Source organism: Tachyglossus aculeatus, chromosome 23 (genome assembly GCF_015852505.1).
Source record: "Tachyglossus aculeatus isolate mTacAcu1 chromosome 23, mTacAcu1.pri, whole genome shotgun sequence".
Lineage (NCBI taxonomy): Eukaryota > Metazoa > Chordata > Mammalia > Monotremata > Tachyglossidae > Tachyglossus > Tachyglossus aculeatus.
Window position 1 is genome coordinate 41286441 of NC_052088.1, and position 27698 is coordinate 41314138.

The following is a 27698-nucleotide window of genomic DNA, read 5'->3' on the forward strand; positions in this document are numbered from 1 at the left end:
CGGATTTTTTCCGGGGTTAACGCACTTTTTACAACCCAATCGGTACCCGAGGACGTACATTAGCATCACTGCAAAGGGTACAGAAATGTGTACTGCATCCAAATGATCGGCTGCCAATCCAAATCGAGGAAAAAACCAACACTCCCCTCCCCACCCATTCTCCAAAAACAAAACAAAACAACCCAAGCTCAATTTTCTTGGCTAACCCAACTCAGAATCTGTTGAATGGTCTCCAGAGTTAGTGTTTGCTCAGAAACAGGCTGAGTTGGCAGATGCTTTTGGCTTGTTTGTGTGATGGTCTCTCTCCAAAGGAAAACAGCTAGAGTCTGAGACCCGTGATTCTAATTGCCTAACAGGCTCGGAATTCAAAAAAACTTTCAATTCTCTACTCCACGAGTGACACCACCTGAAAGGCCACCTTATGAAATGTATTCAAACAGAGATGAAGGATAATGTAAATGAACTTTGATAAACTAACGACCACTTCAAAGGGAACGAGTACATTGATGACTGCTGCTCTCTGTCACTATAAGCATCCGAACATAAGGTTTATTCCATCCAAGACGTCCAAAGGGAAAAATCCCACAAACAATTCCCCAGAGACCCGATGCAAGTTCAAGTAAGGATGAACTACTGAGGTGGACGATTACTTATTTACGAGTTTACGACGCTCAAGATGTACTGGGACTTTTCTCGCCCAAATATTTAATTGGCTTTGGCAAATGCTTTTAGATTTGAAAACACTAATACAGCACTTCCAACAGACTCTAGCATCCAAAAAAAATCAGCAAATAACGACGCTGACAGACTCTAAAGAAAACCCGCATTAGCAATAAGAGCTCAGTGAATCTACTGATTGATTCATTAGCAAACTCCGGCCACGGCATCTCGCTCGGTGAGATGTGGGGCACTGCTCGGTTATCGGGCTCTACACGCGTGCTTTTAGTTAACACGAGGCCAACAGGCAGTTTCCAACACACAACGCTGTTAGCCACGCCACCCCATCACCCATTTCCCTCCTTCGGGTGCAGTTCCACGGTTTCACAGGGTTATGTATTGTGTGGAGCCATTTCTCGAGGACCGCTCGAGACGAATGAGTCTGTTTTCGAAGAGGTCGATCACTTGGGTTTTGTGCTAAAACGAACTCTTCTCCTCAGCCCGAAACACACGCTCCCGTTTGTAAACATCATTACAGTTAGGAAGGCCTAAGTTAAAGTCTACCAAAGACAAGATGACAGACCCATAGGCCTTCACTGCATGTGAGAACGGAATGGTTCTTCTTCCTTAAGTCCAAGGAAGAACAGATACGAACAGAGCATGCCTGCCAGGGTGCAAAAGTTTTCTTACTGGATTACTGATTACTTATTGCTTCGTGAACGTCGAATCTCATTCATTCATTCAATCCTATTTACTGAGCGCTTACTGTGTGCACAGCACTGTACTAAGTGCTTGGAAAGTACAATTCAGTAATAAAGAGCGATAATCCCTGCCCACAACAGGCTCACAGTCTAGAAGGGGGGAGAAAGACTTCAAAACGAGTCAATAGGCGTCAATAGCATCAATAGAAATAGAATTCTAGATATATACACATTAAAACGAGTAAACAGGCATAATTATAAATAAATAGGATCAGAGATATGTACATTTCAAACAGAGTAGGGCAGAACGTGAAAGAAGACAACACACAATCAGTAGCATGTCTTTCCTGCGTGGTCTGGAGCGGGCATGTTGGTGAAATTAGGGAATGTCCCTTTGACCACGCCAGTTGGCCTGGGTAGAACAGGAGATGCTGCAGGAAACTGCACGTGTGTCCATGGACTCCACCGAGGACAGAAAACCAGTTTTCCTTACAGCGGGGTTCTTCAAGAACACCCCTCGCCTCAGAGAATTAACTATAGCAGAGAAAGTTGTGGAATAAACCCTTTCTGAACAGTATTCGATTCTGGGAGATTTACTTCAGAGTTGTGAACAGACATACCTGGGGCAGAGCTGTGGAAAACTCAGACTAACACTGGGTTATCACACAGACATGAGGACAGATTACTATTAACTATGTCAGTGAAGGCTTTTCTCTCAAATAGAACGAAGCAGGCCGAGAAAGGTCCGAAGAGACAGAACGTTATGTCAATGAACAAATGGAATATGTTAAACACTACAGATAACGGTTGTCTTTTAATGTACCATGTAATACCTTCGGAATTGACTGGTTCAAGAACTTAACAGTCTCTTGAATTGAAATATTCGGGGAAAAATAAAAGCACAAAATTTTCAGAACCCCATCATTTCACCTTGGCTTAAAAACAGCACGACCAACCAACTAGACTATTTTAGATAAAACAGAGAGCCGACCACTCAGGATCTGTGAAGCAGAGAAGTTCTAACTACCGAAACCTTCGGTGGACAAACTTACGACTTGCCGTTTCGAGTCGTGAAGGGCGAATGATACTTTGGGGAGAAGGCCCCTGTTCACCTTCTTCCATGCTGAAAAAAAGCCTTCGGAGAAAGGAGAGAATGATCCTCTGAGAGAACGATCCTCTTCGTTTTGTAGGCAGGAGAAGCAGCTGTAAATCTCCAAACGACAGTTTGGTTCAATACCGTCACAAGGTGGAAGCTGACGTTATATTTGTTGACTGACTGATCGGGATGACCGAAACATTCTAACATTGGCATTTCAGAGAAGGCTCCTCATTCTCTTATTTTTTACTTTGGGATTAGAACCGGTATTTCAAGATCAGGGCCAAGGTGATGCATCTCCATGGAGAATACCCCGTAATGGAATTTAAACCCCTAGGGACCACCAGATTAGGGGAAGTCCCCCGAAATGAAAAAAAAACCAAACACATTACAGAAAAAGTACTCTCCAGGGAGTTGCTGAATACTTGAAATGAACCGCTACCGATTAACGGAAAGAAAGGCGAGTGCCAGAACTGGGGACGTACACGATCCAAACGTGACCAAGCCCCTTGCTTGCCAGGTGTGCTAGGGAAACGCTGACCTCTGCCACTTTCACGGGAAGGAAAGTTTGAGATGCTCAGGTAGCCCACACCCAAGGCACGCCAAATTTAAAACAGTCAAAAAGAAAAGAAAACAAGAGAAAGGGGCCGCGTTGCACGGCCCGTGAACCTCGTTGGCTTTATAATGAAAGTTTATTGTTTCTGAATCCTAGTACAATCAGCTACAAGGTCTGTACGGTATAAAAAGAAAACGGCCACAAAGCAAAGATGATACAGACATTCTGGACGTAGTACAGCGGAGGACGTTATTTTCTACCCGATCCCTCCCGTAACCCCACCCTGGCATCTGCAGCTAAACTAACCCGCCCTCCCTCCCCAAAACTTCTAAAAAGAAAATTCAGTTCTTGCTTTGGTGAAGCAAGACTCTAATCATTCCCCTTGGGGGTTTTGGAGATCCCCTGCTGATATTTAAAAGAACTTGCAGAAATTAAAGCAGCAAAAACAAAAACAAGAAGGTAAGGGGCTGGGGGGAGGGAAGGGGGGGTGGGGAGGACAAAAAAGCAGAGAAAAACAGAACTCAGAAACGCTGTGACCCGCTAAGGATCTCCATGCAGCTTCAGCTTCAATTCGCCTTACACAAACCTCCTGGAAAGAAAAGAAAAGGTTGTCACACAAAGTGAAAGGCCGAAGGAGGGGCTAACGTTCAAATACAATCCTGGAGAACTACGACAAAACAGGCCCCCAATCCTCGAGCCCCTGCGGTGGAGGCCCGTTCTCTTTACGTTGAAGTATTACGGCCTGATCGCTGAGATTGACGGCAGACGCCAACTTCCATTTCCTTTTCCTGTCTTTTCTGAAAGCTACCCAGCACAGGGAAGGTGGGAAATTAGCAGTTACCTACTGTCACAGGAGCAGAAGAGAATTCAAAGGAGAGAGGCCCCTCTTAGAAAACCATGCTGTCTTCTTGGCCCCCAGACCTTTGAAGACCGCCAACTTCGACTTCAGATGACCCGCGGATCCTTACCTTCGCAGGTAGAAGGACTCCACTTAATGGCTACGTCTCAAATGTATTTGGTGCGATTGAGGGCTCGCTCGGCGAGGTGACCACTTTCATCCGTGATCTTCTCCCAGTCGGTCTGTCCAACGACAAAGCCTATGGCTCTCTTCCTGTCGGCATCTTTCTTTTCTTCCAGATCGGCCCATCTCACCTATACAAAGAACAGATGATGAATTTATCGTTGTATTGTACTCTTCCGAGCGCTTAGTACGGTGCTCTGCACATAGCGAGTGCTCAGTAAGTACCACTGACTGGCTGACTGAGCCTTTAGAAAAGCAAACAAGGCCAAACAGTGAAGCGCTCAACAAACAGGACTGAATGAATCCAGGGGCTAAAATCCAGGGAAAACCCAACCCCAGAGCACCCCAAGGGAAATGGCAGGTTATCTCACACCGTAAGTTCGGCAAGGGACCATTCTAAAGGGAATGAACTCGATAAACAGAAAAACGTAAGTCTCTTCTTCGTCTATTTCGCTGGATCCCATGAGCTAAAATGATCTCTCCGCTGAGCTTTCCTTGACTGATCTTTCATCCTCCCACCCTAACCTCCCTCTCTTTTTTTTTTTAATGGCCTCTGTTAAGCGCTTACTATGTGCCAAACACTGTCCTAAGTGTGGGGGTAGATAAAAGTTTACTAGGTTGGATGCAGTCCCTGTCCCACATGGGACTCACAGGCTCCTGAGAGTTCACCCTTTCCTTTTAGACTGTGAGCCCACTGTTGGGTAGGGACTGTCTCTATATGTTGCCATCTTGTACTTCACAAGCGCTTAGTACAGTGCTCTGCACACAGTAAGCGCTCAATAAATGATTGATTGATTGACCTGGTGGGTTTCATCTTCACAGGAAGAGAGGAGATGGTTGTGGTTGCAGAGGGGTGAGGGGGAGTCAGGAAAGCCACGGTTACTTGCCCCCGCCTCCGCTTTTTTGGGGGGTTTCAAATGGTATTTTGTTAAGTGAGTACTACGTGCCAGGCACCGCACAAAACCAGGTCATCTGTTTGGACAAAATCCCTGTCCCACATGGAGCTCGCAGTCTAAATCCCCATTTTACAGATGAGTTGACTGAGGCACAGAGAAGTGAAGTGACTTGCCCAGGTCACACAACGGACAAGTAGCAGAGCCGGAATTAGAACTCAGGTCCTCTGACTCCCAAGGCCCGGGCTCTTCCCACTTAGCCATACTGCTTCTTGTGACTCTTGGGCATCGCCTATGAATTTAGGTCTATATCCCTAAGGACTCTGAAACTCACTGCACCCTCACAGCAATATCCCATTCCCCGATGTGTGACTTATTTTACCGTCTCCCTCCCCTGCTAGACCAGAAGCTCCCTTGAGGGTGGGGATTCCTATCTCTCGACTCTATGTTGCATTGCCCCAAGTGCTCAGTACAGTGTGTGTCGCACACGATGAGCGCTCAATAAATACCCCCGACCGACTGATGGGAAGCGCAAAACCGACGCTTTAATTTCTACAAGCCGCCCCGGCATTCTCGCACCGATCTACCCTGACCCGAATTTTCAAGGTGTAAAACCAAGACCTGCCGCTCATTCTCAAGGGCCAGCACCGCGCAAACCTAGATCTCCACTGTTTCGAAATGCATGGAATTCATTAAAGAAGGAATGAGTGGAAAAAAGAGCAGAAAGCTCCCGTTTCCATATAGCATTGCTGGCTTGAGATGTCGAGGTGCCTGGGCTATTCGCGTCTGGTTTCTTTCTAGAAACGCGCACCGTCGTTAGCATGTGCAAATGAAGTAGGGTTTTACTGCAGTTGAATAAACAAAGCTAATTTCATTTGTAGCAATGTGCTACATATATTTCGGCTCTTTTCCAGCCTTCCAGTAAGCACTGGCCTTCTGCTAACTGTCCTGTAGACTACAGTATACATAAAGCCTGAGTCCTGTTAGAGCCCAATCTAGCCTAAATAAAATACGTGAATTCTCCGCTATCTTCACTACAAGCAGTTGGCTTTATTCCATCTGTAAACATTTCTCAGGTTAATCTGATCCACAACGCACCCCAAGTTCTCTTCCACTTTTTTTTAAGAGGGACCCCACATTTCTTTCAGTGGTCCTTTCATCATTCCCGGACAACGCAAGCGAAAGCGAATCCTTCTAATCCCGAGAGAGCATTCACTTCCAACTGCGGGAGTCGGGGGCTGGCACGAAACTTTCGAATGGAGTAATAAGACCGTTACCCTCTTCTTTCCGGGTTCGGAAGCACGGGTGTCATAGTCATCGGGGAGTTGAAGGTAATCCTCCATCCTGCTGGCAATCGCCTCCCAGTCGCGCTTCCTTTTAGTGCCCGTCCGTAAGCCATCCAGCTTGTCTGAGGGGTAAACACAGAGCCGCGGCATTAAGGGAGACCGACAAAACGCTCGCGCTTAACAACAACGGGACGCACTTCCAGACGACTGCTCCATACTCAATTTGGAGAGAAGCGGCAATCGCGAGGCCGGGCCGTCCTCAGAGAATGGGAGGATGTATGTTTAGGAACATCCACCCCCCCATCTTTTATTCAGCTCTGCCTCTGCCAGCGGTCGCGGCGCTTAGTGCAACCGCTGCTTCGGGAGACGGCAAGGAAGGGCACCCGGCATCGTAGAGAGCCAGATCACCTTCGATTCCAGGTTCCAGTGGCAAAACGCTGCCAAATCAGGGACTTTCCGAGAACGACCCCATCTTCTCTACAATTTAAAACCGTATCGACACGTTCTGCCCTGTGTCGCGTTAAAGGGCCACACACAGTATGGTTTCAAGGACGGTTACAATAAGGTCTTGGAGCTTAGAGCCCCAAATGAAATCAGAATCTCGGCTCTGATGGTGGCCAAGATCCACAATGGAGGAATACTATGTGAGTCGGTTTCAGTGTGCATTAATGTTTTCTTCTATGCTTAGTGAAAACTGGTGATCGACACAAGGGTAGTCAAATACAACGTTCGCTGTGGGGTTCCACTTTCAATTCCCAAGAGGTAGGGATTTCAGGTGTGAATCCTGTAGTCTCAGTAGGACAGCGAGGGATCATTGATTTAGAAACCGGACCAAAGATTAGTCATTACCAAGAAAAACAAAAAACGTTCGGTGAAAGTTCAGGTGTGTCAGCGTACTTTCTGTTGGTTTTTACTATTTGGGATTACCATGAAAGGTCTCTTGGATATATGCATATCCAACGGTGAGATTCACCCGTGTGTGGCTGGAAAGCCAGTGAGGAAATCACAGAACCGGTTCACCGTGTGCAAACCAAAGGCCTCTGGTTTGTGTGTTATCATCTTTCACTTTTGCCTCGTCTTTTGCTCCCCGAGACATTTTTACTCAAAGAGATCCACTCGTTTCTTGATAGCACATGTTTCATGTACTTGGGGGCAGATTTTAAGATCACTGGAGGATACTTTAAAGTGTTGAGCCACAGATAATGTCATTTATAGAAATATGCACATTAGTCAGGGTGATTGTCATGCAATGCTGAAAACAATTCCATGAACCCCCGAAAAAGAACCCAGAAGGAAAAAAACCTGAACTTTTGTAAAACTGAAAGCAGAAAAGGTAAGAAAAGTAGCAAGTCTTCAAAGACTTTTTTTTTAAACCAAATACAAGAGATGCCCGCCATGTCATTCTGTCAAAAAAACTCTTAAACCTTGACTATTTTACTAGGTCAATGGAAATATATATTTTCGATTCCCACCAGGTGGAGGGCTGTGAATTGTGATCTGTACCAGGGCTTAATCAGGCAAGATTTTACAGGGAATGTTTTGGTAGGGAAATCCGTAAATGGGAGAAGTGAGGGATGGATATGTGTCAGTCCATCATCCTTCAAAATCAATTTTGCAGGGTTCCAGATCCCACAGAATTGCCAGAACAGTGGAAACACCATTTAAAATAATAATCATCATAATCATGAGTAGTGGAGCCCTGAAGTGGTCAATCCTGTCACTGATTACTCTGCACAGAGAGAAATCTCAGATCCCAACTCCATGCAGAAAGTACGGCTCAGCAATAGGGTGGAAGTCTGGATGACGAGCTGGAAGGGAAAATGCTCTCATGCGTCGCTATTCGAGATTTCAGCATTTCTGACTTTAAAATATGCAAGGACCGATAATTTGAGCACCTGCATTTTGAGACTTTAGTTCTAAATCTTAATCTCGCAACGGGCTTGAGATAAAAGCCTCCCGGTGTTTGGATAAAAACATAAATACTTCCATGGAGCCGTGGTATGGCTGATTAAGGAATAAACCAAAGAGACCCTTGTGGATCTTTAAACTCAAACAAGTTTGGTGGACTGTGACAAGTTCGGCCTGTGAGGTTGGAAGTGTGAATCCAGTGAGAAGTCATTTTGATTTTGACGGGAATAATTACTTGGCAACCGATGCTTGGAAATGTGAATCAAGTGAAAAGTCATTTTGACGGGAGTGATTACTTGGCAACCGATGCATTTACACTAACGATCTTACAGGACACGGTTTAAAAAGGTTATTTAAATAAAAGCTCTGAGTTCAAAATAAGTTTCTGGATAGCGGAACGTTAAAGCACACCTTCTTAACACGGTACACAGTAATGATTAAGGAAACAAACACATTATTCGCCGATTCAAATAGTGGCACTGTGTTCCTAGGACAGCACTTTTTTTTTAAGGGAACTTTGGGGAAAAAAATTCCATTTTCTGACCATTACAGTAAATCTAACATTAGATGCCAAGCTAATGCTAGTGTGGACTGTGTCAGGAGAAAGGATGCCCAGCGTCGGCGTGTTCTCCAAACAGGCTAAATGCATTCCGCACGTATTTTGTCCTCCGGCCCTAGACCGTGGCCCAGATGGGTGCCAGGAGGGTAGGTTGCCGGCAACCCAAGCCAGTCGATATGGTGTCGATAACGTCAATGTGGCGGAGGCGTGGGCTCCTTCGAATGCCCCCAGATGAAGCAAACTTCCAGAGAACAATATTCCGTTTGCACTGGCTCACGCGAACGCCCTCAAACCTTACCTGCCATCCTGAACTCATAGCAAGAAGTCGGCATTATCAGATCCTCCGGACAATGGCTCCCTAAAACCTCTAATGTCACTAGGGCCGATATGAGTGTGGAGTCTCACATTTCTTTTTTTCCCCTACTTGATACTGGTTTACCACTCGTCTGCCTTGGGAACTTGGGTAGGTCACTTTACTTCTCTGTGCCTGTAAAATCGGGATTGAGGCTGTAAGCCCCGTATGGGACAGGGCCTGTGCCCACCCTAGTGCTTAGTACCGTGCCCGTCACATAATAATAACAATGATGGTATCTGTTACGCGCTAACTACGTGCCAAGCACTGTTCTAAGCACTGGGGTAGATACAAGGTTATCAGGTTGTTCCACGTGGGGCTCAGCGTCTTATTCTCCATTTTACAGATGAGGGAACTGAGGCCCAGAGAAGTGACTTCTCCAAAGTCACACAGCTGACAAGTGGCAGCGCCTAACAAAAACCATCATCATTATTATTAATTATTGTTAATTAATTATTAGAAGCAGCGTGGCTCAGTGGAAAGAGGACGGGCTTTGGAGTCAGAGGTCATGGGTTCAAATCCCAACTCTGCCACGTGTCAGCTGTGTGACTTTGGGCAAGTCACTTCACTTCTCTGGGCCTCAGTGACCTCATCTGTAAATCGGGGATGAAGACTGTGAGCCCCCCGAGGGACAACCTGATCACCTTGTAACCTCCCCAGCGCTTAGAACAGCGCTCTGCACATAGTAAGCGCTTAACAAATACCATTATTATTATTATTACCACAGTAACATGTTGCTAAAAATCCTTTTTCACCGGAAGCCAAATGGTTGACATATCGGAGAAGGCTGAGATTCTAGTGCCAACTGGCTTTTCATTTGGTCCCATGCAGTTTCAATAAAAAGCAATCGATAAAAGGCTACTTGCAACAGTAGGGACAAGGTGCCCAGATGGAAAAGGCACAGTGGCTGGAAAAAGTTAAACCCAAATGAGTGTTTGGGGGTGAAAACATTTTTCCCCGCTAGAAAGTCACACCCCAGGGAACAGGCAGGATCCCTAGATCGGCCCCATAATCGACGTTTTGTGTTGAGCCGACCTGCTCAAAACGTTTTGACTATTGGCACGCTCCAACGTATAAAATGTGAGTATGTTTACAGTTCATCATCGACAACTTGGAATGAAGACTGTACTGCAGGCAATTATACGTACCTAGTGAGGAATGGGAATAATTTATCCCGCAGAGGGATTTTTCTGGTCGCTTGAAAAGCTATATTGGATGAAAGACAGTTGTCCCCAGGCCAGATTACTATCTCGGGAACCAGGAGATTTCAGTTCCCAGCTCTGCGGAGACTCACTGGGTGAATTGGAAATGTTCTTCCTCTGTAAAATGCGGCTATCACCTGCTGTGAGTCGCCTCTAGACAGTCAGCTCGTTGTGGGCAGGGAATGTGTCTGTTTATTACTCTACTGTACTCTCCCAGGTGGCTGGGAAAGTGCTCTGCACATAGCAAATGCTCAACAAACACACTTGACTGAACCGACTCCGTTACCCTGTACTCTCGCAAGCGCTTAGCACAGTGCTCTGCACAAAGTAAGAGTTCAATAAATAGGATTGATTGATAGATATCTAATACGGAGCCAGCTGGTGGAGAGGCAGTAAATCACTTCCAAGAGGAAGTGCCTCAGAAGTCTGGTTCCTTAATTAGTAATATGCTCTGAAAAGACGCGTATATTCGATTCTGTTGCCATTTCTGCTTACGGAACTAAAACCCAGCTGCACACAAATCAATCTGTACCTTCCACATTCACAAGAAGTTCCTTAAAAGCCTTCAATGGAGCCTGGACAGGTGGAAGAAAAACGCTTCCAGACCCTCTGCTCTAAGATTCTGCCTTTCACATCTAGTGAGTAGGTGGAAAATCTGCTTTCTGATGAATGAGCGATAGCTCATAGAGCATTTTTCCAAGACTAGTACGGTATAACGGAGTTGGTAGACACAGGCCCTAACCCACAAGGACCTTACTACCCTCTATTAAAATCAGAATTATGGGGCAATTAGCATAGATCTAGGACCAGGTTAAGTCCAGGGCGATTTCCATTCATTACAGTTACCTCGTAGTGGTTTTTCTACATGGTGATGTTTGTCAATAATCTCGACAAATGAAAAATCAAGTTTGAAAAGATATGGGTCGCTGCTAAATGCTATGCAGAATATATGCGACCCTGACGAGTTTTTTTCATTATTCTAAATTCTCAAATACTACCAGTTGCCATTTTACCTAAAATAGCAAGGGTGGTAATCCTGCCTTTCGATTTCTGGCATCATCGTCTAATCTTTTGGACTCCAGAAAGCTTTTTAAATCTAAGATACGCATTTTTGGGGGGCCTCTCATTTATGTCACCTGTCCACGTGTTTTGTTTCGTTGTCTGTCTCCCTCTTCTAGACTTTGAGCCCGTTGTCGGGTAGGAACCGTCTCTATATGTTGCCGAATTGTACTTCCCAAGCGCCTAGTGCAGCGCTCTGCACACAGTAAGCGCTCAATAAATACGACTGAATGAATATAATTTCTTTATTTTTTAAATACGTAGGCACCTTGCATCAAAAGATCCTACATTCTACATATTTAAATATTCACCCCCCTACTTAGACTGTGACCTCCATGTTGGGCAGGGACTGTGTTCAACCTGATTATGTTGTATCTGCCCTAGTGCCAAGTGCTTAGCACACAGTAAACGCTTAAATAGTACAATAATAATCACAATAATAATCAACAGTCCTCTCTACCGACTTAGTTTAGGTGAGAATGGGATTAAAGGCAGGTCATCTTTTTCAAATGTATGGTTGCTGGCATTCATAAATCAGATACCTTTTTTAAAAAATCTGAGTTTAAACCCTCTTGTGGAACAAACCTTGAGGGGAGAAAGGACTACGGTGACAGTTTTTATGGCTTATTTCCCAAGTGCAGTACAAAAGCATACTTTGGAAAGACATACACATCACATACTTCTGGAGGATTTTAGAAGAAATTGTCACAGAGCTGGTATAAAATTACTGACTGTTCAGCAAATCAACTTTTACAACATAAACAAAAAAAATTCACAGATATTCTTTTCTTTAGCTGCTTAGTATGCAGCCATGGAAAACCGAAAAGCCTGTTAACAAGTCATGTTATAGCAACGCAATTTCAACGACCAGTGCAGCGTATAAAACTGGTAAAATATCGACGTGGTTTCGGCACTAAAACAGACAATTAATTCTAGGGACTTACTAATACGATTTTCAGGAGATATTTCACTCATCTAGTAACAGAAAAGAGCGAGGAGCCAGATTCACAAATATTCTCCATATCACAGGGCGGTGACCCATGTGTTTTCAAAATTGATTTTTCATTTGTCGAGATTATTGACAAACACCGGCGTTCAGAAAAACCACTACGTGGTGACTGTACGTGAACGGAAATTGCCCTGGACTTAATCTGGTCCTAGACCTATATTAATTGTCCCAAAATTCTGATTTTGATAGACCGTAGTAAGCTCCTGGTGGCTTAGGGTCCGTGTCCACCTACCTTGTTTTACTGTACTCTCCGAAGTGCTTAATACAGTGCTCTACACACAGTAAGTGCTCGGTAGACTGATCGATAGGCACACCATTCTGACTTTTCCTGAATATGGACACTAAAAAGAACGGTCTTCTCCTAGAAGGACGTTTTACGTTAATTTGGTGAAATGGTCTTATTTTGTCTCAAAACTTGGTGAAAACAATTGTTTACCGAAAAAAAAACATAATAAATATGTTAGAGTGTGGGTTAAACTATGCTGAAGTCTCTGGATGAACTCTCGCTGGTTATGTTACACCATCCAAGGCAAGAACTCTTGTCAGCATCATTTCTAATTTAAGAGCCGAGAATGAATTATTCGAAAAGCACATCGTCCTCTTACTACTCACTTGCCCGTAGATGCTTCTGATTGCCCCTGAAATGATCAAGTGATGTTGGAATGGGATCTTTTCTTTTTAATCCCTTTATATCCCGATCCGAGCATTATCAAAGGACACGGATATACCGGAACGTAACACAGGCTAATAAGATGCACCAGAAGACACAGTGTTGAAACGAGATTTGGCTACGTATGTTCTCTTCATTCATCTGGTTGAGTAAAGCAGAACGATCTTTGACCATTACCCTACAGCACCAGACAAACAAAAACAGGAATAAGAAAATACCCACCTAGCTTTGCCTCAGATGTATCCATCTCCCATTTGCTTTTCGGAATGTATCCCTAAATCGTACACAGAAAGAAGCTCGAAGGATTAGAAAGAGACACACACACGCATGCATATCACTTTTGAAACGGAAACAGCATTAACACGGGAATGGGTTCGGCCTCCTCTCACCGGCTAGAAACATTGCCTTAAATAAAGCAAAATCGCAGTTATCAAACGAAATGAAATTGCTGAATTCACCCAACGTTCTGGCAATCATTAAGGGATGTCAGTCTTCATGCAACCAAAGTACAGAACTCCTCATTGACTCCTGCACAAAGATCTTATATAGCAAACAAACGTGTGTATGTCTGTGCGTGTGTCTCTTTACTGTGTTAATGTTACTCAAGGAGTGTGGGATTTGCAAAACATATTTTCAAACACAGAGAAGCTAGGAAACTTCCTAACTACAATCGCCAACATTTTATCCCACAGTTGCCACACAGGTGAGAGAATGGCACCAATCTGTTCTCTGCTGCAGGGCCTCTTTACCTGAATAACCAAAACAATCAAATATATAAAAGGAAAATTACTGAAAATAAGTTATGTGCAATTTCATTTCTAAAGGTTCACTCGCGTGCCATTACGTTTTACTGAATCAAGCTCTGAAGCCTTTTCTTAACGGATGGGAATCTTCGCTGACACGTACAGCCCTGTTCAATTACTTGTTCATCCCATATTTCAACAGGCTCATTTTCTGAATGTGTTCCCTATGTAAGAAAACAATTGCCTACTTTCTTTCCAACAGATATATGTAAGATGTTTCAATAGAACAGTGCTTTGCACATAGTAAGCGCTTAACAAATACCATAATTATTATTATTATTTACAATGTGCCCGTTTAACTACCCCTTCAGTTCGGGAGTCCCACATTTTCTTTTTCATATAATGCTTTTTTAACCTCCTCCACAGATCTGAAACTTTAACGCTGGGCTTACTTCGTTCAAGGCGAAGCTCGCTGACGACTCGCTCGTATATTTATCTCCATGCCTCAAACGAATAAATGAAAAATCCAGGCAGGCAGGTGCCCTGTTCTTTGGAGCCTAACCACTATGTAGTCAATTGCTCACTGACACGGGTGCTGTGCTCTAATATTGCACAGCACATCTTCAGAAATCCTGCGTACATTGGGAGTTCTAGTCTTCACGCCAGCGTTACAGGTTTTAGGGTTTCAAAGCTAAGCTCCCTCTGACTAGACGTCGTTAGCGGGGTGAAAAACACCAAATACACGTCAGAACCAAACTCAGGCCGAGCTGTGCTGCGGTGAAAAGCGAAGAACTGACTGTGTGCAAGTCGTCGTTTAAAATCTGCCCAGAGCGTTACCAGGATACATCTGCATGAACCATACTGAGCCGTAGCTACGGGAACATCGAAGTGCGAAGACGACAGTGAAAAGAGCAAACACATCGTAACACACCCAAATTAGGGATTCTCTTAATGTTTCCGAGGACATTTTTAGCTCTTAATTATGGGGACGGTTTTAAATGGCGTGGAAAATGTTTTGAGCAGGACGAGCTCCCTTGGGTTTGGGTAAGAGGGCGGTTGCTCCGTACCCTTTGATGGCAGAGGCGGTGGGATTCTTCTAAAGATCTGGAGGAGCCCTACTGGGGGGGAAACAACCCAACCTCTACTTTTTCCCACAATTTACGAGAAGTCTGGTAATGTGAAGAACGTAGGCAAAATGAAAGTTTAGTAATTCCCTTGGTAAGGTGCTTGTTCTTCCCTACGATAAGCAGGCTCCAAATTCCCTCTTGAGATGGCTCGGTTTGGTGTCGGCAGAGAGGAACCAGAGGGGGAATGCTATGTTGCTTTTCCTGCCACGTGTCAAGTGTACGAAGTCTAGAAACTAGAGTCTTGTCTTTTTCTAGGTGTCATTCCCCTTGTCCAGGAGCGTGTGCTTTCACCTCAGGCAATAACGATGACGGGGATTTGGAAAGCACCTTGCTTAAAAGCTTAAAGTACTTTCCCAGAAAATTTCTCATATTTCTCGCCTATCTGTGAGATGGGCAGACACAGGCATTTTCTTCTCTATTTTACCAAAGGAAAGCTGAAGCTCCAAGAGGTTCTAGGCGACCTGCCCGAGGCCGTCTATTTCCCCCCCACAGTACGACAGAGAGCGCTTTAAGAAAACAGCAATCACTTCTCAGCCCGCGCACGGCAGGTGGTTAGAAAATGAGAGTTAGCAGACACTTCCTACCAAAGCGGAGCCTGGCAAGGAAAAAGTGATTTGGTCTCGCTCCTGCAAGGTGGTCCCGAGGTATATCTGTTGAGGAGACCAAGAGCTCATATCTGAAACCCCGCTGGAACGACTCCTCGAAATGCTGCCCGGAGGTTAATTCCATCCTGTATGGTTCTCATCGAGGAGGCGGCCTCTAAATGTCACACGGGATTTACTGGCCAAAACCTCCCCCAGGGCGGCCGCTGACGGCCCTCGTGGAGACTGGTCGCACGGACGCACGTGAAGTCACAGTGTGTCACACCAGGCACGCGGCACAGAGTAACGACATCCTAATCCCCGTTTTGTGGACGTCTACCCGAAGCCACCCAAACCTAGGGTGTGCCTCTGCGGGGGCTGTGAGGGCGGATGCCCTGACCCCCCCCGGCCCCCACATCTTATTCCAGTGCCTTAGCATTCCCTTCCCGGACCCCCGGGAAAACCAGAAACGCTGCTGAATCCCGGGACTCGGTAGCGGGACCCGGGGAGGAGGGAAGCAGAGTCCTCAAAATAAAAAGCCTGGACTTTGGACCCAACGGGACACTTATCGGCTTAAGACCAGGCAAATAGCCCCCTCAAGTCCTCGAGATGCTATGAACTTCCACTCTGGCCTTTTGGAAGCGGGGTTTAGGGCTCTCGCTTTACCCGGGGTCCTTCTGAGTATCAAGGCGGGAGGCTCGAAGAAGGCCCCGGAACAAAATTAACCGACAGGATTTCCAATGAGGTGAACGCTAACTGCAGCCTTCTCAGTTCATTGGCAAGTGAAGAAAAATCAAGGTGGCTCTACAGAAAGGTCTGAGCTTTCTAAGCTGCTGCTCAGAATGACAAAGAAAACCGTACCACTAACTGGATGAACAACCCTCGGTCTTTCAACGGGACAGAATTTAGAGGAGCAAATCCAGAAGCAGAACGCTGCATCACTTTGCCACTTGGCTGACGAACAGGTCTTTAGTACGAAACACACCCCATTTAGAAACCTTGCAACAAGAGAGGAGAGTTGTAGTCGGTGGCTGGGCAGGCAAAACCTTTTAAAACATTAGTTGGCTTTTCCCTGGAGAAGCAAAACTTCAGAAAGTGCCTACAGATTTATGTCTTTGGAGATGCCGTAAGCTTTTAGCTCTACTGATAAGAACTACAGCACTAGATTACTTTCATCTGTCAAAACACAGAAATAAGTTCAGTTAGTCATCAGAGTCACATATAAGACCCACGATTAATACGGCGTGAAAAGGAATCGAACCATCGGAGCCTGGAGCCATTCTACCTCTCCCGGAGAGCTCTAATAAAAGGCACGATAGTTAAGATGCTCGGTCTCCTACCAGTTCGCTTTCCTCTTCCTCTGCGTCTTTCTTGTCTTCTTTCTGCTCTTCGATATTTGCATCAAAATCTTCCATCTCAACCTAGATCCCAGAAAACGTATTTCGGTGTTTTATTTCTAAACGTGTCTTGTAAAGAGAACTCAGAGCAAGTTTACCGTCTTGGAAAAGAGGCAGTGGGAAGACAAAAAACCCCAAGATCCACCTGGTTCTTACGGCAGCTCTGTCGATTAAAAATCAGGGTTAGAGGTACAGGAGACAGAATTATGTTGCATTCTTCTTAAAGTTTCCTTGTGTGTTCAACTACCGTTGTAACTCGCCACAAGTTTAGTTCGGGGATCTGTACAGTGGGCATTCGATAAATGTTCCTGACTCCCGATTTCTGGAGTTTCTAAATCAAAGGAATTAGAAATCAGTCAATCAATTGTATTTATTGAGCGCTTACTGTGTGCAGAGCACTGTACTAAGCACTTATCCCCAAAGTAATCCCCAAAGAAATCCCCAAAATAGTCTGTAACGGTGATCGATGAAATGTGAGAATACAAACATTTCTTCTCCAATGAATTTGGGCAGACCTTTCACTCACGTTTCTTCATATTAATGGGCCCTTTCCTAAACGAATTCAAGTCAGATCTTCTTTTTAGAGATTTTAGGTTCCCCTTCACTGAAGGAGGTTTTCAATCACTCAATCCATAGTATTTACGGAATGCTTATTCTGGGCCGAGCACTGGACTGCCCTCGAGGGGTTTAAAATCCAGTGTGGGGGAGACAGGCGCTAAAACTCTACCCACCAGATAGAGAGAAGTGCTGAAGTGATAGAGGGGAGTAGGGAAATGACAGTTAATGGGGAAAGGTCTCTTGGAAGAGATGCAGTTTTCGAAGGGCTCTAAGGAAGGGAATAGAGATTTGCCAAATGAGAAAGGGGAGGGAGGGCCAGCGAGTAGACTACTTCTAGACTGTGAGCCCACTGTTGGGTAGGGACCGTCTCTATATGTTGCCAACTTGTACTTCCCAAGCGCTTAGTACAGTGCTCTGCACACAGTAAGCACTCAATAAATACGATTGATTGATTGATTGAGAAGATGGCTGTGAGCCGGGGTGTACTGGAAGGGGAGCGAAGATACGAAGAGAGAAGAGAGAGCTGATTGAGGGTTTAAAGCCTGGGGTCAGGAGTTTCTGCCTTGGGGGAGGGAGGAATGGGTAACGATTGGAGGTTTCTGAAGAGCGGGGAACGTCTGCCAAATGATGTTTTGGAAACATGACCTGGGCGGCAGAGTGAACTGGAGAGGAGAGAGGCTGGAGGCGAGGAGTTCTGCGAGGAGCTTTCACCTCCATTTCAAAAATGGAAGCGATTTCACAAGTTCACCTAGCTTCTATTTTCCTAGAAGCTGTATTCGCACCCGTAGAACAGGAACGAATAATAGTGGGTAAAATGTGTGCAAACTAAATCCCTATACCCCTATTCACAAAACGTTTGAGGCTCGTCTTAATACAATAACAATAATAATAATAATAATGGCATTTATTAAGCGCTTACTATCTGCCAAGCACTGTTCTAAGCGCTGGGGAGGTTGCAAGGCGATCAGGTTGTCCCACGGGGGGCTCACAGTCTTAATCCCCATTTTCCAGATGACTTAAGTGAGGCCCAGAGAAGTGAAGTGACTTGCCCAAAGTCACACAGCTGACAACTGGCGGAGCCGGGGTTTGAACCCCTGACCCGCGACTCCAAAGCCCGGGCTCTTTCCACTGAGCCACGCTGCTTCTCAAAGCAGCTTCTCATATACAAAGACTACATTCCGTTTCTGAACAGTCGGCAGGTCAAAGAAAATCACTTTGACATTCTAGAGCTGCCATACTAAAACCGGGGAGGAATTGTAATTTGAACATTTCGCTACAGTTGTTCAGTGCTCATTACGTGTCAATCTTAGTACTTACCTCTGGGACAACTCAAGAATACACTGCCAAGATCCGCCCTTTCCTCTCCATCCCAACCGCTACCCTGCTCATTCAAGCTCTCATCCTATCCCATCTGGACTACTGCATCAACCTTCTCTCTGATCTCCCATCCTCGTGTCTCTCCCGACTTCAATCCAGACTTCACGCTGCTGCCCGGATTGTCTTTGTCCAGAAACGCTCTGGGCATGTTACTCCCCTCCTCAAAAATCTCCAGTGGCTACCGATCAATCTGCGCATCAGGCAGAAACTCCTCACCCTGGGCTTCCAGGCTGTCCATCCCCTCGCCCCCTCCTACCTCACCTCCCTTCTCTCCTTCTGCAGCCCAGCCCGCACCCTCCGCTCCTCTGCCGCTAATCTCCTCACCGGGCCTCATTCTCGCCTGTCCCGCGGTCAACCCCCAGCCCACGTCATCCCCCGGGCCTGGAATGCCCTCCCTCTGCCCATCCGCCAAGCTAGCTCTCTTCCTCCCTTCAAGGCCCTACTGAGAGCTCACCTCCTCCAGGAGGCCTTCCCAGACTGAGCCCCTTCCTTCCTCTCCCCCTCGCCCCCCTCTCCACGCCCCCATCTTACCTCCTTCCCTTCCCCACAGCACCTGCATATATGTATATATGTTTGTACATATTTATTACTCTATTTATTTATTTTACTTGTACATATCTATTCTATTTATTTTATTTTGTTAATATGTTTGGTTTTGTTCTCTGTCTCCCCCGTTTAGACTGTGAGCCCACTGTTGGGTAGGGACTGTCTCTATATGTTGCCAATTTGTACTTCCCAAGCACTTAGTACAATGCTCTGCACATAGTAAACGCTCAATAAATACGATTGATGATAATGATTCTTTCCTCTCCATCCAAACCGCTACCTTGCCGATCCAAGCCCTCATCCTACCCCTCCTGGGATCCTGAATCAACCTTCCTGCTCTGTGTCTCTCCTTACTTCGCTCCGCTAGACCATTTTTCCGCAAAGCAGTTCATTCCGTGTCTCCCCACACCTCGAATACCTCCAACGGCTGCCCGGCCATCTTCACATCAAAGAGAAACTCCTTACATCGCCACGTGACCTCGGGCACATCACTTAACCTCTCTGTGCCTCAGTTCCCTCATCTATAAAATGGGGACGAAGTCTGCGAGCCCCGTGTGGGACAGGGACTGTGTCCAACCTGATTAGCTTCTATCTACCCCAGCGCTTAGAATGGTGCTAGAACTTAGTAAGCGCTTAACAACCACCGTTACCATCATCATTATTACCATTATTATTGGCAGTAAGCTATTCAGTCAGCTCTCCTCCCATTTTCCCTCACTGCTCTCCTACCATAACCCAGTCCCCACATTATGCTCTTCTGATGCCAACACACACTGACTGTACTCCAGTCAGCAGTGAGCAGCGTGGCTCGGTGGAAAGAGCCTGGGCTTTTGGAGTCAGAGGTCACGGGTTCAAATCCCGGCTCCGCCAATTGTCAGCTGTGGGACTTTGGGCAAGTCACTTCACTTCTCTGGGCCTCAGTGACCTCATCTGGAAAATGGGGATGAAGACTGGGAGCCCCCCGTGGGACAACCCGATCACCTTGTAACCTCCCCAGCGCTTCGAACGGTGCTTTGCACATGGTAAGCGCTTAATAAATGCCATCATTATTATTATCTCATCTATCTCCCTGCTGATGCCTGCCCCTCAACCTTTTTATCGCCGTTAATCAGCCCCACGGCGCTTTCGTATGTATCCTTACATCCCGCTGTTCCTCCTCCCTGTGTGTTTTATTTTAATGTTTGTCTCCTCCTCTAGACTGTCAGTTCCTTGTGGGCAGGGATCGGGTAACTCTATCGTACTGTACGTTCCCTAGCGCTTAGTACAGTGCTCTGCACATGGGAAAAGCTCAATGAATATCACTGTCGATCTACAAGGTTCAACTTCCCTGTAAGCTCATTGTGGGCGGGGAAATTGTGTCTGTTTATTGTTCTCTGTTAGAGAAGCAGCGTGGCTCAGTGGAAAGAGCCCGGGCTTGGGAGCCATAGGTCGTGGGTTCAAATTCTGGCTCCGCCAATTGTCAGCTGTGTGACTTTGGGGAAGTCACTTCACTTCTCTGTGCCTCAGTTACCTCATCTGTAAAAGGGGGGGTGAAGACTGTGAGCCCCCCGTGGCCAACCTGATCACCTTGTATCCTCCCCAGCGCTTAGAACAGTGCTTTGTACATAGTAAGCCCTTAACAAATGCCATCATCATCATTATTATTATTATTATTACTGTACTGTCCTCTCCCAAACACTTAATACAGTGTTCTTAATGCAGTAAATGCTCAACAAATACCACTGAATGAACGACAGGATGAGGTGACTTGTTGGCCTTCTGTGAAGAGAAGGCGGAATGGAAAAGCAGTTTCTGGTTTTACTTGAGAGGGTGTGAGGTTACTTGAAAATACCCATCCAGCAATGGTCACCTTCACGGATTCGACTGCTGACACTCTGAGAATTACGACAGGTCACGCCGCAAAATGCTCACCTCTTCTATAGCAGCATCTTGTAACAAGGAACGGATATCCAGGCGCATCATATGCCGCGGCGCTGTTTCCCAGTGATCGGCCATCTATCGAGAGATTTACAGTCCCGTCACCTCTTCGGACACTGGATGGCCAACTCAAAGACAGTCTGGCCTCGGAAAAGCCCACCAAAACTCTGCAAAGAAGTCTAAGACTCGGGCTTCCGGCCGCCTAATCGACGGCTTCCGAAGCCACGCGTTAAGCATCTGGTGGGTAAATGGCCAGGAACTATTCCTGCACCCCTCTTAACGAGAAACGGAAACCACGCATCTTACAAACCAAGAGAAATGGCTCTGCTCCTAAATGGAGACGCTATCTTACCGTGATCAGCGGAAATACTGACGACTCCGACTTCACCTCACCGTTACCTGCCCGACTACCGACTCCGCCGTCGGATCCACCTACTCTCCTGCTCCCCTTGACATCGCCTTTCTAAATAGTCACCTTATTGATTTCCTTAAGCTTGCGCCCATGGATGTTCCGTTTGCCGCAGGTCTGGTGGTCCGCACTCATTTCGGCTAAATAAACCTGGACGAGAAGGAGGAGCCCCCGTTCAGGCCGCGTCCCGGGAATCACGCGGGAGGGTGGGAGGAGCGAGGAGCCTCCTTACCTCGAAACCCTTGGTTTTTGCTGCACTCCAGAACTGGTCAAAGTGCCTCACTCGATCATTGATGGCATCCAGGATGATGAAGGGGAAGAAGCCGTCATCCAGGGTCTTTTTGAAGGTTTTGAACATGCTGGTGCGATACGTCTCTTCCATGTCCGCTTCGTACTCATATTCCATCACCTGGTCCCAGTAAAGGAGGAGATTAGGGTGGACTACAGGTAAGCGCTCAATAAATACAACTGAATACAGGTGGCTCTCAACCTGCCACCCGACGCCCTGAAACACCAAAGGCTACAGCCCTCTTCTCCGCTCTTGAGTGCCAAAACCTTGCCCAGAAAAGGACACGGTTCTTATCTCCACCTCCGGAAGAGGAGCTGAGAAGCAGCGAGGCCTTCTGGAAAGAGCCCGGGCCTGGTACTCGGAGGACCGGGATTCTAATCCCGCCTGCTGGGTAACTTCTCTGGGCCTCCGTCCCCTCACGTGTAAAACGGAGATTAAGATGGTGAGTTCCCTGTGAGTCGGGGCCAACTCGATTCATTCATTCAGTCGTATTTATTGAGCGCTTACTGTGTACAAGTCGGCAACATACAGAGACAGTCCCTACCCAACAACGGGCTCACAGTCTAGAAATCTTGCGGCTATCTATCCCAGAGCTTACTCTAGTGCCTGGCACATAGTACGCGCTTAACAAATACCATAAAAAAAGTCCCAACTTCCCCGCACCTCAGTTCCCTCATCTGTAAAATGGGGAGTCAGACTGTGATTCTTTTGTGGGACAAGGCCTGTGTCCAACTTGATCATCTCGTACCTTATCAAGCCCAGACAGCGCCCGACGCGCAGCGCTTAACGGATACCCTGAAAACGAGAACTCTACTCCGGCCGAATCGCAACAGTGCACCATACCTTCTTCTTCACCTTCCTTCCAGAATCTGGGTCTCTCTCTTCTTTTTCCACTTCGGTGATGAAATAATCATCCAGGCTGAGGACTCTGGGCGCGGGTCCCCCACACTCTACCTCCTTATCCTGAGAATCGAACAATTGAGAACAGTCTGTATCCTTGTCAACAGAGGTGCCTCACCAGACACGCCGAGCTGCTCGTTCTGGGACGCGAGACATTTATGCGTTCGGGGAGCAGTGCCGTTATTCCGGCACCGGTTTCATTAGTCTCAGGGGACAACAAAGTCAGCGGGGCACCCGGATCAAACCGATTCAAGGTGGAGACTGCGGTCCGGCGCTTCCACTGAAATGAGTGACTGCCGCTGGCAGCTGGGTCTAACACAGAGCTACGGATGAGAAACCCTCGCCTCGAAAACCACCAGGCCGAAGACGCAAAAAAGCCATGACAAAACCGCCCCCTTCTCGGTACTCACTCGGATAAGTTTTGCCACGTGGGTCTTCCCGCTACCAGGTAAGCCTCTCATGATGACCACAATCTGAAACACAAGAGCGTACGGGGAAAGCTGAAGCTCTTTATTGTCACGGCAGAATTTCTGGGCCGAAGGGATTTTTTTGTTTGTTTTTTTTACCATCGGCAGAAGTCGGGCCAATCCCGAGACTGTATGCGTCGACACGCTCCCCGCTCCCCTCCCCGCCTCAGGTCTGGAACAGGAAACCATGCAGGCAACCTTTCTTCCTAAGGCTGCCCCCCGTTTAAAAATCTTTCAACCTTCCTGTGTGGCTTTCAAGATGATAAATACGGTACAGGGTTCACAGGGAAACTAGAAACGCCATTCTCCTCACCCTCTCGGGTCTGCTCTCTCGGCCCGGCGGCTTCAGGAGATCGTCCACGTTCTTCGATTCCGGTTTCTTCTCTAGTCTTGGGGCAGGAGGGGGCTGGTGGCTCAGCGGGGGGGCTGAGAGCGGCATCCGCTCCTCGGGGTAATTTCTCCGATCTCCTAAAAGCCCCAAAGTTACCTGTCATCGCAGGCTAGGAAACGAATTTGCCTCTCTCGCGCCTGATCAAGGCAAGCGGCCTCAAACACGGCCCTTCCACTTCAGTGGATTCCACTCCACTTTCAAGGACCTTGCTGGAGGTTTTAAAGGGGGTGTGAGGGCGGGGGGCAAAACGAGCAGTAGCCCCAGAAACCTGAAAGGCTCCGGGATATTCACTCACTCGAACTGGCCCCTAAAAAAGGTATTCAGACTCAAATAATAATAATAATAATGATGGTATTTGTTAAGCGCTTACTATGTGCAGAGCACTGTACTAAGCGCTTGGGAAGTCCAAATTGGTAACATATAGAGACAGTCCCTACCCAATAGCAGGCTCACAGTCTAGAAGAGGGAGACAGACAACAAAACAACACGTATTAACAAAATAAAATAAATAGAATAGATATGTACAAGTAAAATAAATAGAGTAATAAATCTGTACAAATAAATCGAGAAGAGAAGAGAAAAGAGAAGAGAAGAGAAGAGAAGAGAAGAGAAGAGAAGAGAAGAGAAGATATTCCACAAGCATCCCCTCCTCTCTGTCCCCCGCTGCTCCGTCCCTGATTAAAAGCCGGGTACGATAGGCCCAACCAGTTGTCTCAAATTTCTGGTTTACCCTATTCAGGAATAAGAATCTCGTTTCCTTCACAGGGCTAATCTGATGAGCAATCACAGTACATTTTATCTACAGACCGCTTGACAGACACTCTTCCTGAGATGCCGGCGGCTGTATTCCCGCAAACTCCCGGGTTTCCCCCAAATCGGTTTGAATTGATTATTGTTTTAACGGAAAATAAGGGTCTGGGGGAAAGGTGGCTCAAAAACCATTGAACCAGCACATGGCTTCCATGATGCTGAATTTAAGAAGGTTTTGGTGGAAGATAAAGTGGCGTTATAAAGCTTATTTCAAGCTAAGGCGAAAACTTGAAGTGAGGTAGAGTTGCCTAGTGGATTAAACACGGGCCTGGGAATCAGAAAGATCTGGGTTCCAACCCTGTTTCCGCCACGTGGGACCTTGGGCAAGTCACTTGACTTCTCTGTGCCTCAGTTCCCTCGTGTGTAAAATGGGGATTAAGACTGGGAGCCCCATGTGGAACAGGGACTGTGCCCAACATGATTAACTTTTATCTACCCCTGCGCTCAGTACGGCGTCTGGCATGTCCCCTTTCTAGACTGTGAGCCCGCTGCTGGGTAGGGACCGTCTCTATATGTTGCCTACTTGTACTTCCCAAGCGCTTAGTACAGTGCTGTGCACACAGTAAGATCTCAATAAATACAACTGAATGAATGAATAGTAAGCGTTTTAACAAATACCATGAAAAAAGTGAACAGATGTGAAGAAGAGTCACTTTTTCTGACACTTTTCAGGGTCGCGGTTTCGAGTTTTTTGTTCTTTTAATCTTTAAATCACTGCAACTGGTTCCCTTTTTAATGTCAGGGAAACCCAAGCAAACTTGGGTTGGGTTATTCTCCAGGTTCACGTTCTCGGTGCTTGCCTATTCGAGGGTAACTGAAACTCCTATACCTCCAAACAAGGGCGGTCCGTGGTCATAGGCCGGTCGGTCTGATTTCCGTTCATACGGTGGCCGCTCGAAGCCTCCCCGCCTTGAAGAAGAATGATCTTTTTTGTCACGGTAAGACTGCGTTCTGGAAGGCAACAAGAGGGGGTACCTCTTTAACGAACAAACACTTTGGGGCGATCTCTGTCTTTCAGTGTGAGCGGCCGATGCGCTTCCTAACCGGGGCAGTGCCATTCTCCACAGACTTAACGTTGAAGATTTCATTTCTCCACACTGTCTAGGCCAACCCAGAGGGAAGCTCAAACCTCCTCTCTGTGTCCGCCCCCCTCAAAAAAAACCTTCGATGCTGCAAAAATGATCACCGGCCCCAAAACGGCTTTGACCCCGGCCTTGGTTTCCCAATTCCCACCAAGGGAAATATCCCTTACTGGCCCTGATACAGTTGAGGATACAAGCATCTCCCTCCAGAAGAAAATACTTCTACGAATTTGTTCTCCCGAATCACCGAGTCAATGGTAAGAGAATCTCCTTTCGGCCCACTTAGCGAACCTCTCTCGACCTTTGGTGTGTTCTGGGCGCGGTGAACGCACATGATACTTGGATGTAAAGTGGGAAAGGCTCCCTGGACCACACCTGTCCTCCCGCGGACGGCGATCTCTGTCGAATCGCTCCCGGTCGTAGTCGACGACGGCGCGGTCTCGGTCCCTATGCACGTCCCGCTCCCTTTTGAAATCCCGGTGGTCCGTCATCACGTTGCTCTGCCGATCAAAGTAGGGCTCGCGTTCCCGATCTCTTTCGTAACGATCACGTTGGCTAGGATGCTCTGGGAAAATACAATCCACAGGTGGTGTCTACTGAGCGCTTACCGCGTGCAAAGCACTGTACTAAGAGACTTGGGAGACGCGACAGCTGCCCACCACGAGCTTACAGTCTAGAGATGAGTTTACAGCCTAAAATACAACCAGGAAATAAACATAAATCTGAAATGAGCCCAGAACTAAAGGTTAGGGAACTGAATGTCCTACAGTTCTCTTTTTCCAACGCACCAATTTCCTGCTTTAAAGCCAAATGTGACGCCATCCTAGTTGTTTCCAAGGGCGATCCAGCTATTACGAATGTGACAGTCCACCCACTAAAGGGGACAAAGTAATCCATCCGGCGCTTAGGACAGCGCCTGGCACATAGTAAGCGCTTATCAAAATCCATAATCACCATCAAGGACGACGCCTACCTGCCTCATGTGATCTTTCCGGCATTGGGTCTGGGCGCAGAGTGATTCTTTCACCATAGGGAATCTGCTCAACTTTACCGGTGGATATGTCTGAGAGACAAAGTCGGGAAGAAAACGTTTACAATCGTTCAAGAGTACTTACGGACAACCTTCTGTACTGAGCGTTTGGGAGAGCGCAATAGCGGTAGCGGACCCGATCGCTGCCTTTGAGGAGTTTCACCAGACAGCGGGGGAAAGAGGCATGGAAATAATTTACAGACAGGAATAAGTTGGGGAGTGAGTGCGTACGGACACGAACGCTGACGTGCTAATGCGAGGTGCTGGGGGGGTGAGTTGGAAGGATGAAACGAGGGGAGAGGCGGTATTAATCGGGGGGCTTCAAAAGTCACATTCCCCCAGAGTTCTGGAAAATCCAGCCACCTCAGGCAAGATGAAGCGGAACTGAAGCGGCCCTTTCTTCCGGGCTGCTCTGGCCTGCCGCCGCCCAACCAGCCTTAGCCTCGTTTCCCACAGGAACAGAAGTCAGGAGGGCCTGGAAAAGTCCGGCTTTTGGCCTTGGAAACTTTGAGGGGGTAAGCAGCCGCTAAGAGCCCGGAGAATGGAAAGTAGCAGCAGTGACAGAACCCGAAAAGAGTCTCCTATTTCCGTCTGAGCCTTTTCTGTGCCCCTCTCCTTAGCGCTCAGGTCCTTCCTGCTGGAGAAGCAGCGTGGCTCAGTGGAAAGAGCCCGGGCTTTGGAGTCCGAGTTCATTCATTCATTCAATCGTCCTTATTGAGCGCTTACTGTGTGCAGAGCACTGTGCTAAACGCTTGGGAAGTACAAGTTGGCAACATGTAGAGTCGGTCCCTGCCCAACGGCCGGCTCACAGTCTAGAAGTCTAGTTCACGGGTTCAGATCCCAGCTCCGCCAATTGTCAGCTGTGTGACTTTGGGCAAGTCACTTCACTTCCCTGGGCCTCAGTGACCTCATCTGTCAAATGGGGATGAAGACTGTGAGCCCCCCGTGGGACAACCTGATCCCCTTGTAACCTCCCCTGTGCTTAGAACAATGCTCTGCCCATAGTAAGCGCTTAGTAAATGCCATCATCATTACTATTATTATTATTTCTCCGTCACGGAAAGACGGTAAAGACTTTAGGACAGACCTCCGTGGGCGGTTGCCA

At 47.0% G+C, this 27698-nt stretch overlaps 1 protein-coding gene across 1 annotated transcript; it reads right to left on the reverse strand.

Moving 5' to 3' along the window:
• Positions 1-3361: 3361 nt before the first annotated feature.
• Positions 3362-26622, reverse strand: YLPM1 (YLP motif containing 1). The gene is made up of 14 exons (XM_038765476.1): positions 26537-26622; positions 25939-26128; positions 25311-25432; positions 23594-23748; positions 23224-23286; positions 22757-22876; positions 21857-22033; positions 21691-21774; positions 21210-21293; positions 16761-16841; positions 13192-13243; positions 6202-6332; positions 3979-4162; positions 3362-3599 (listed from the first exon to the last, which is right to left on the reverse strand). Exons 1-13 carry the CDS (start codon positions 26559-26561, stop codon positions 4016-4018), a joined length of 1431 nt encoding a protein of 476 aa, XP_038621404.1. The 5' UTR covers positions 26562-26622; the 3' UTR covers positions 3362-3599; positions 3979-4015.
• Positions 26623-27698: the final 1076 nt, after the last annotated feature.

What these genes read in the sequence shown, in the direction of transcription:
- YLPM1 (XM_038765476.1), bottom strand. Translation starts at nt 26,561, where the DNA reads ATGCCGGAAAGATCACATGAGGCAG. An exon ending in CGGACCGCCCTTGTTTGGAG is followed by an intron (nt 23,749 to 25,310) that starts GTATAGGAGTTT and finishes TGGGGCTTTTAG; the next exon opens with GAGATCGGAGAAATTACCCC. An exon ending in ACGTGGCAAAACTTATCCGA is followed by an intron (nt 22,877 to 23,223) that starts GTGAGTACCGAG and finishes TTCGATTCTCAG; the next exon opens with GATAAGGAGGTAGAGTGTGG.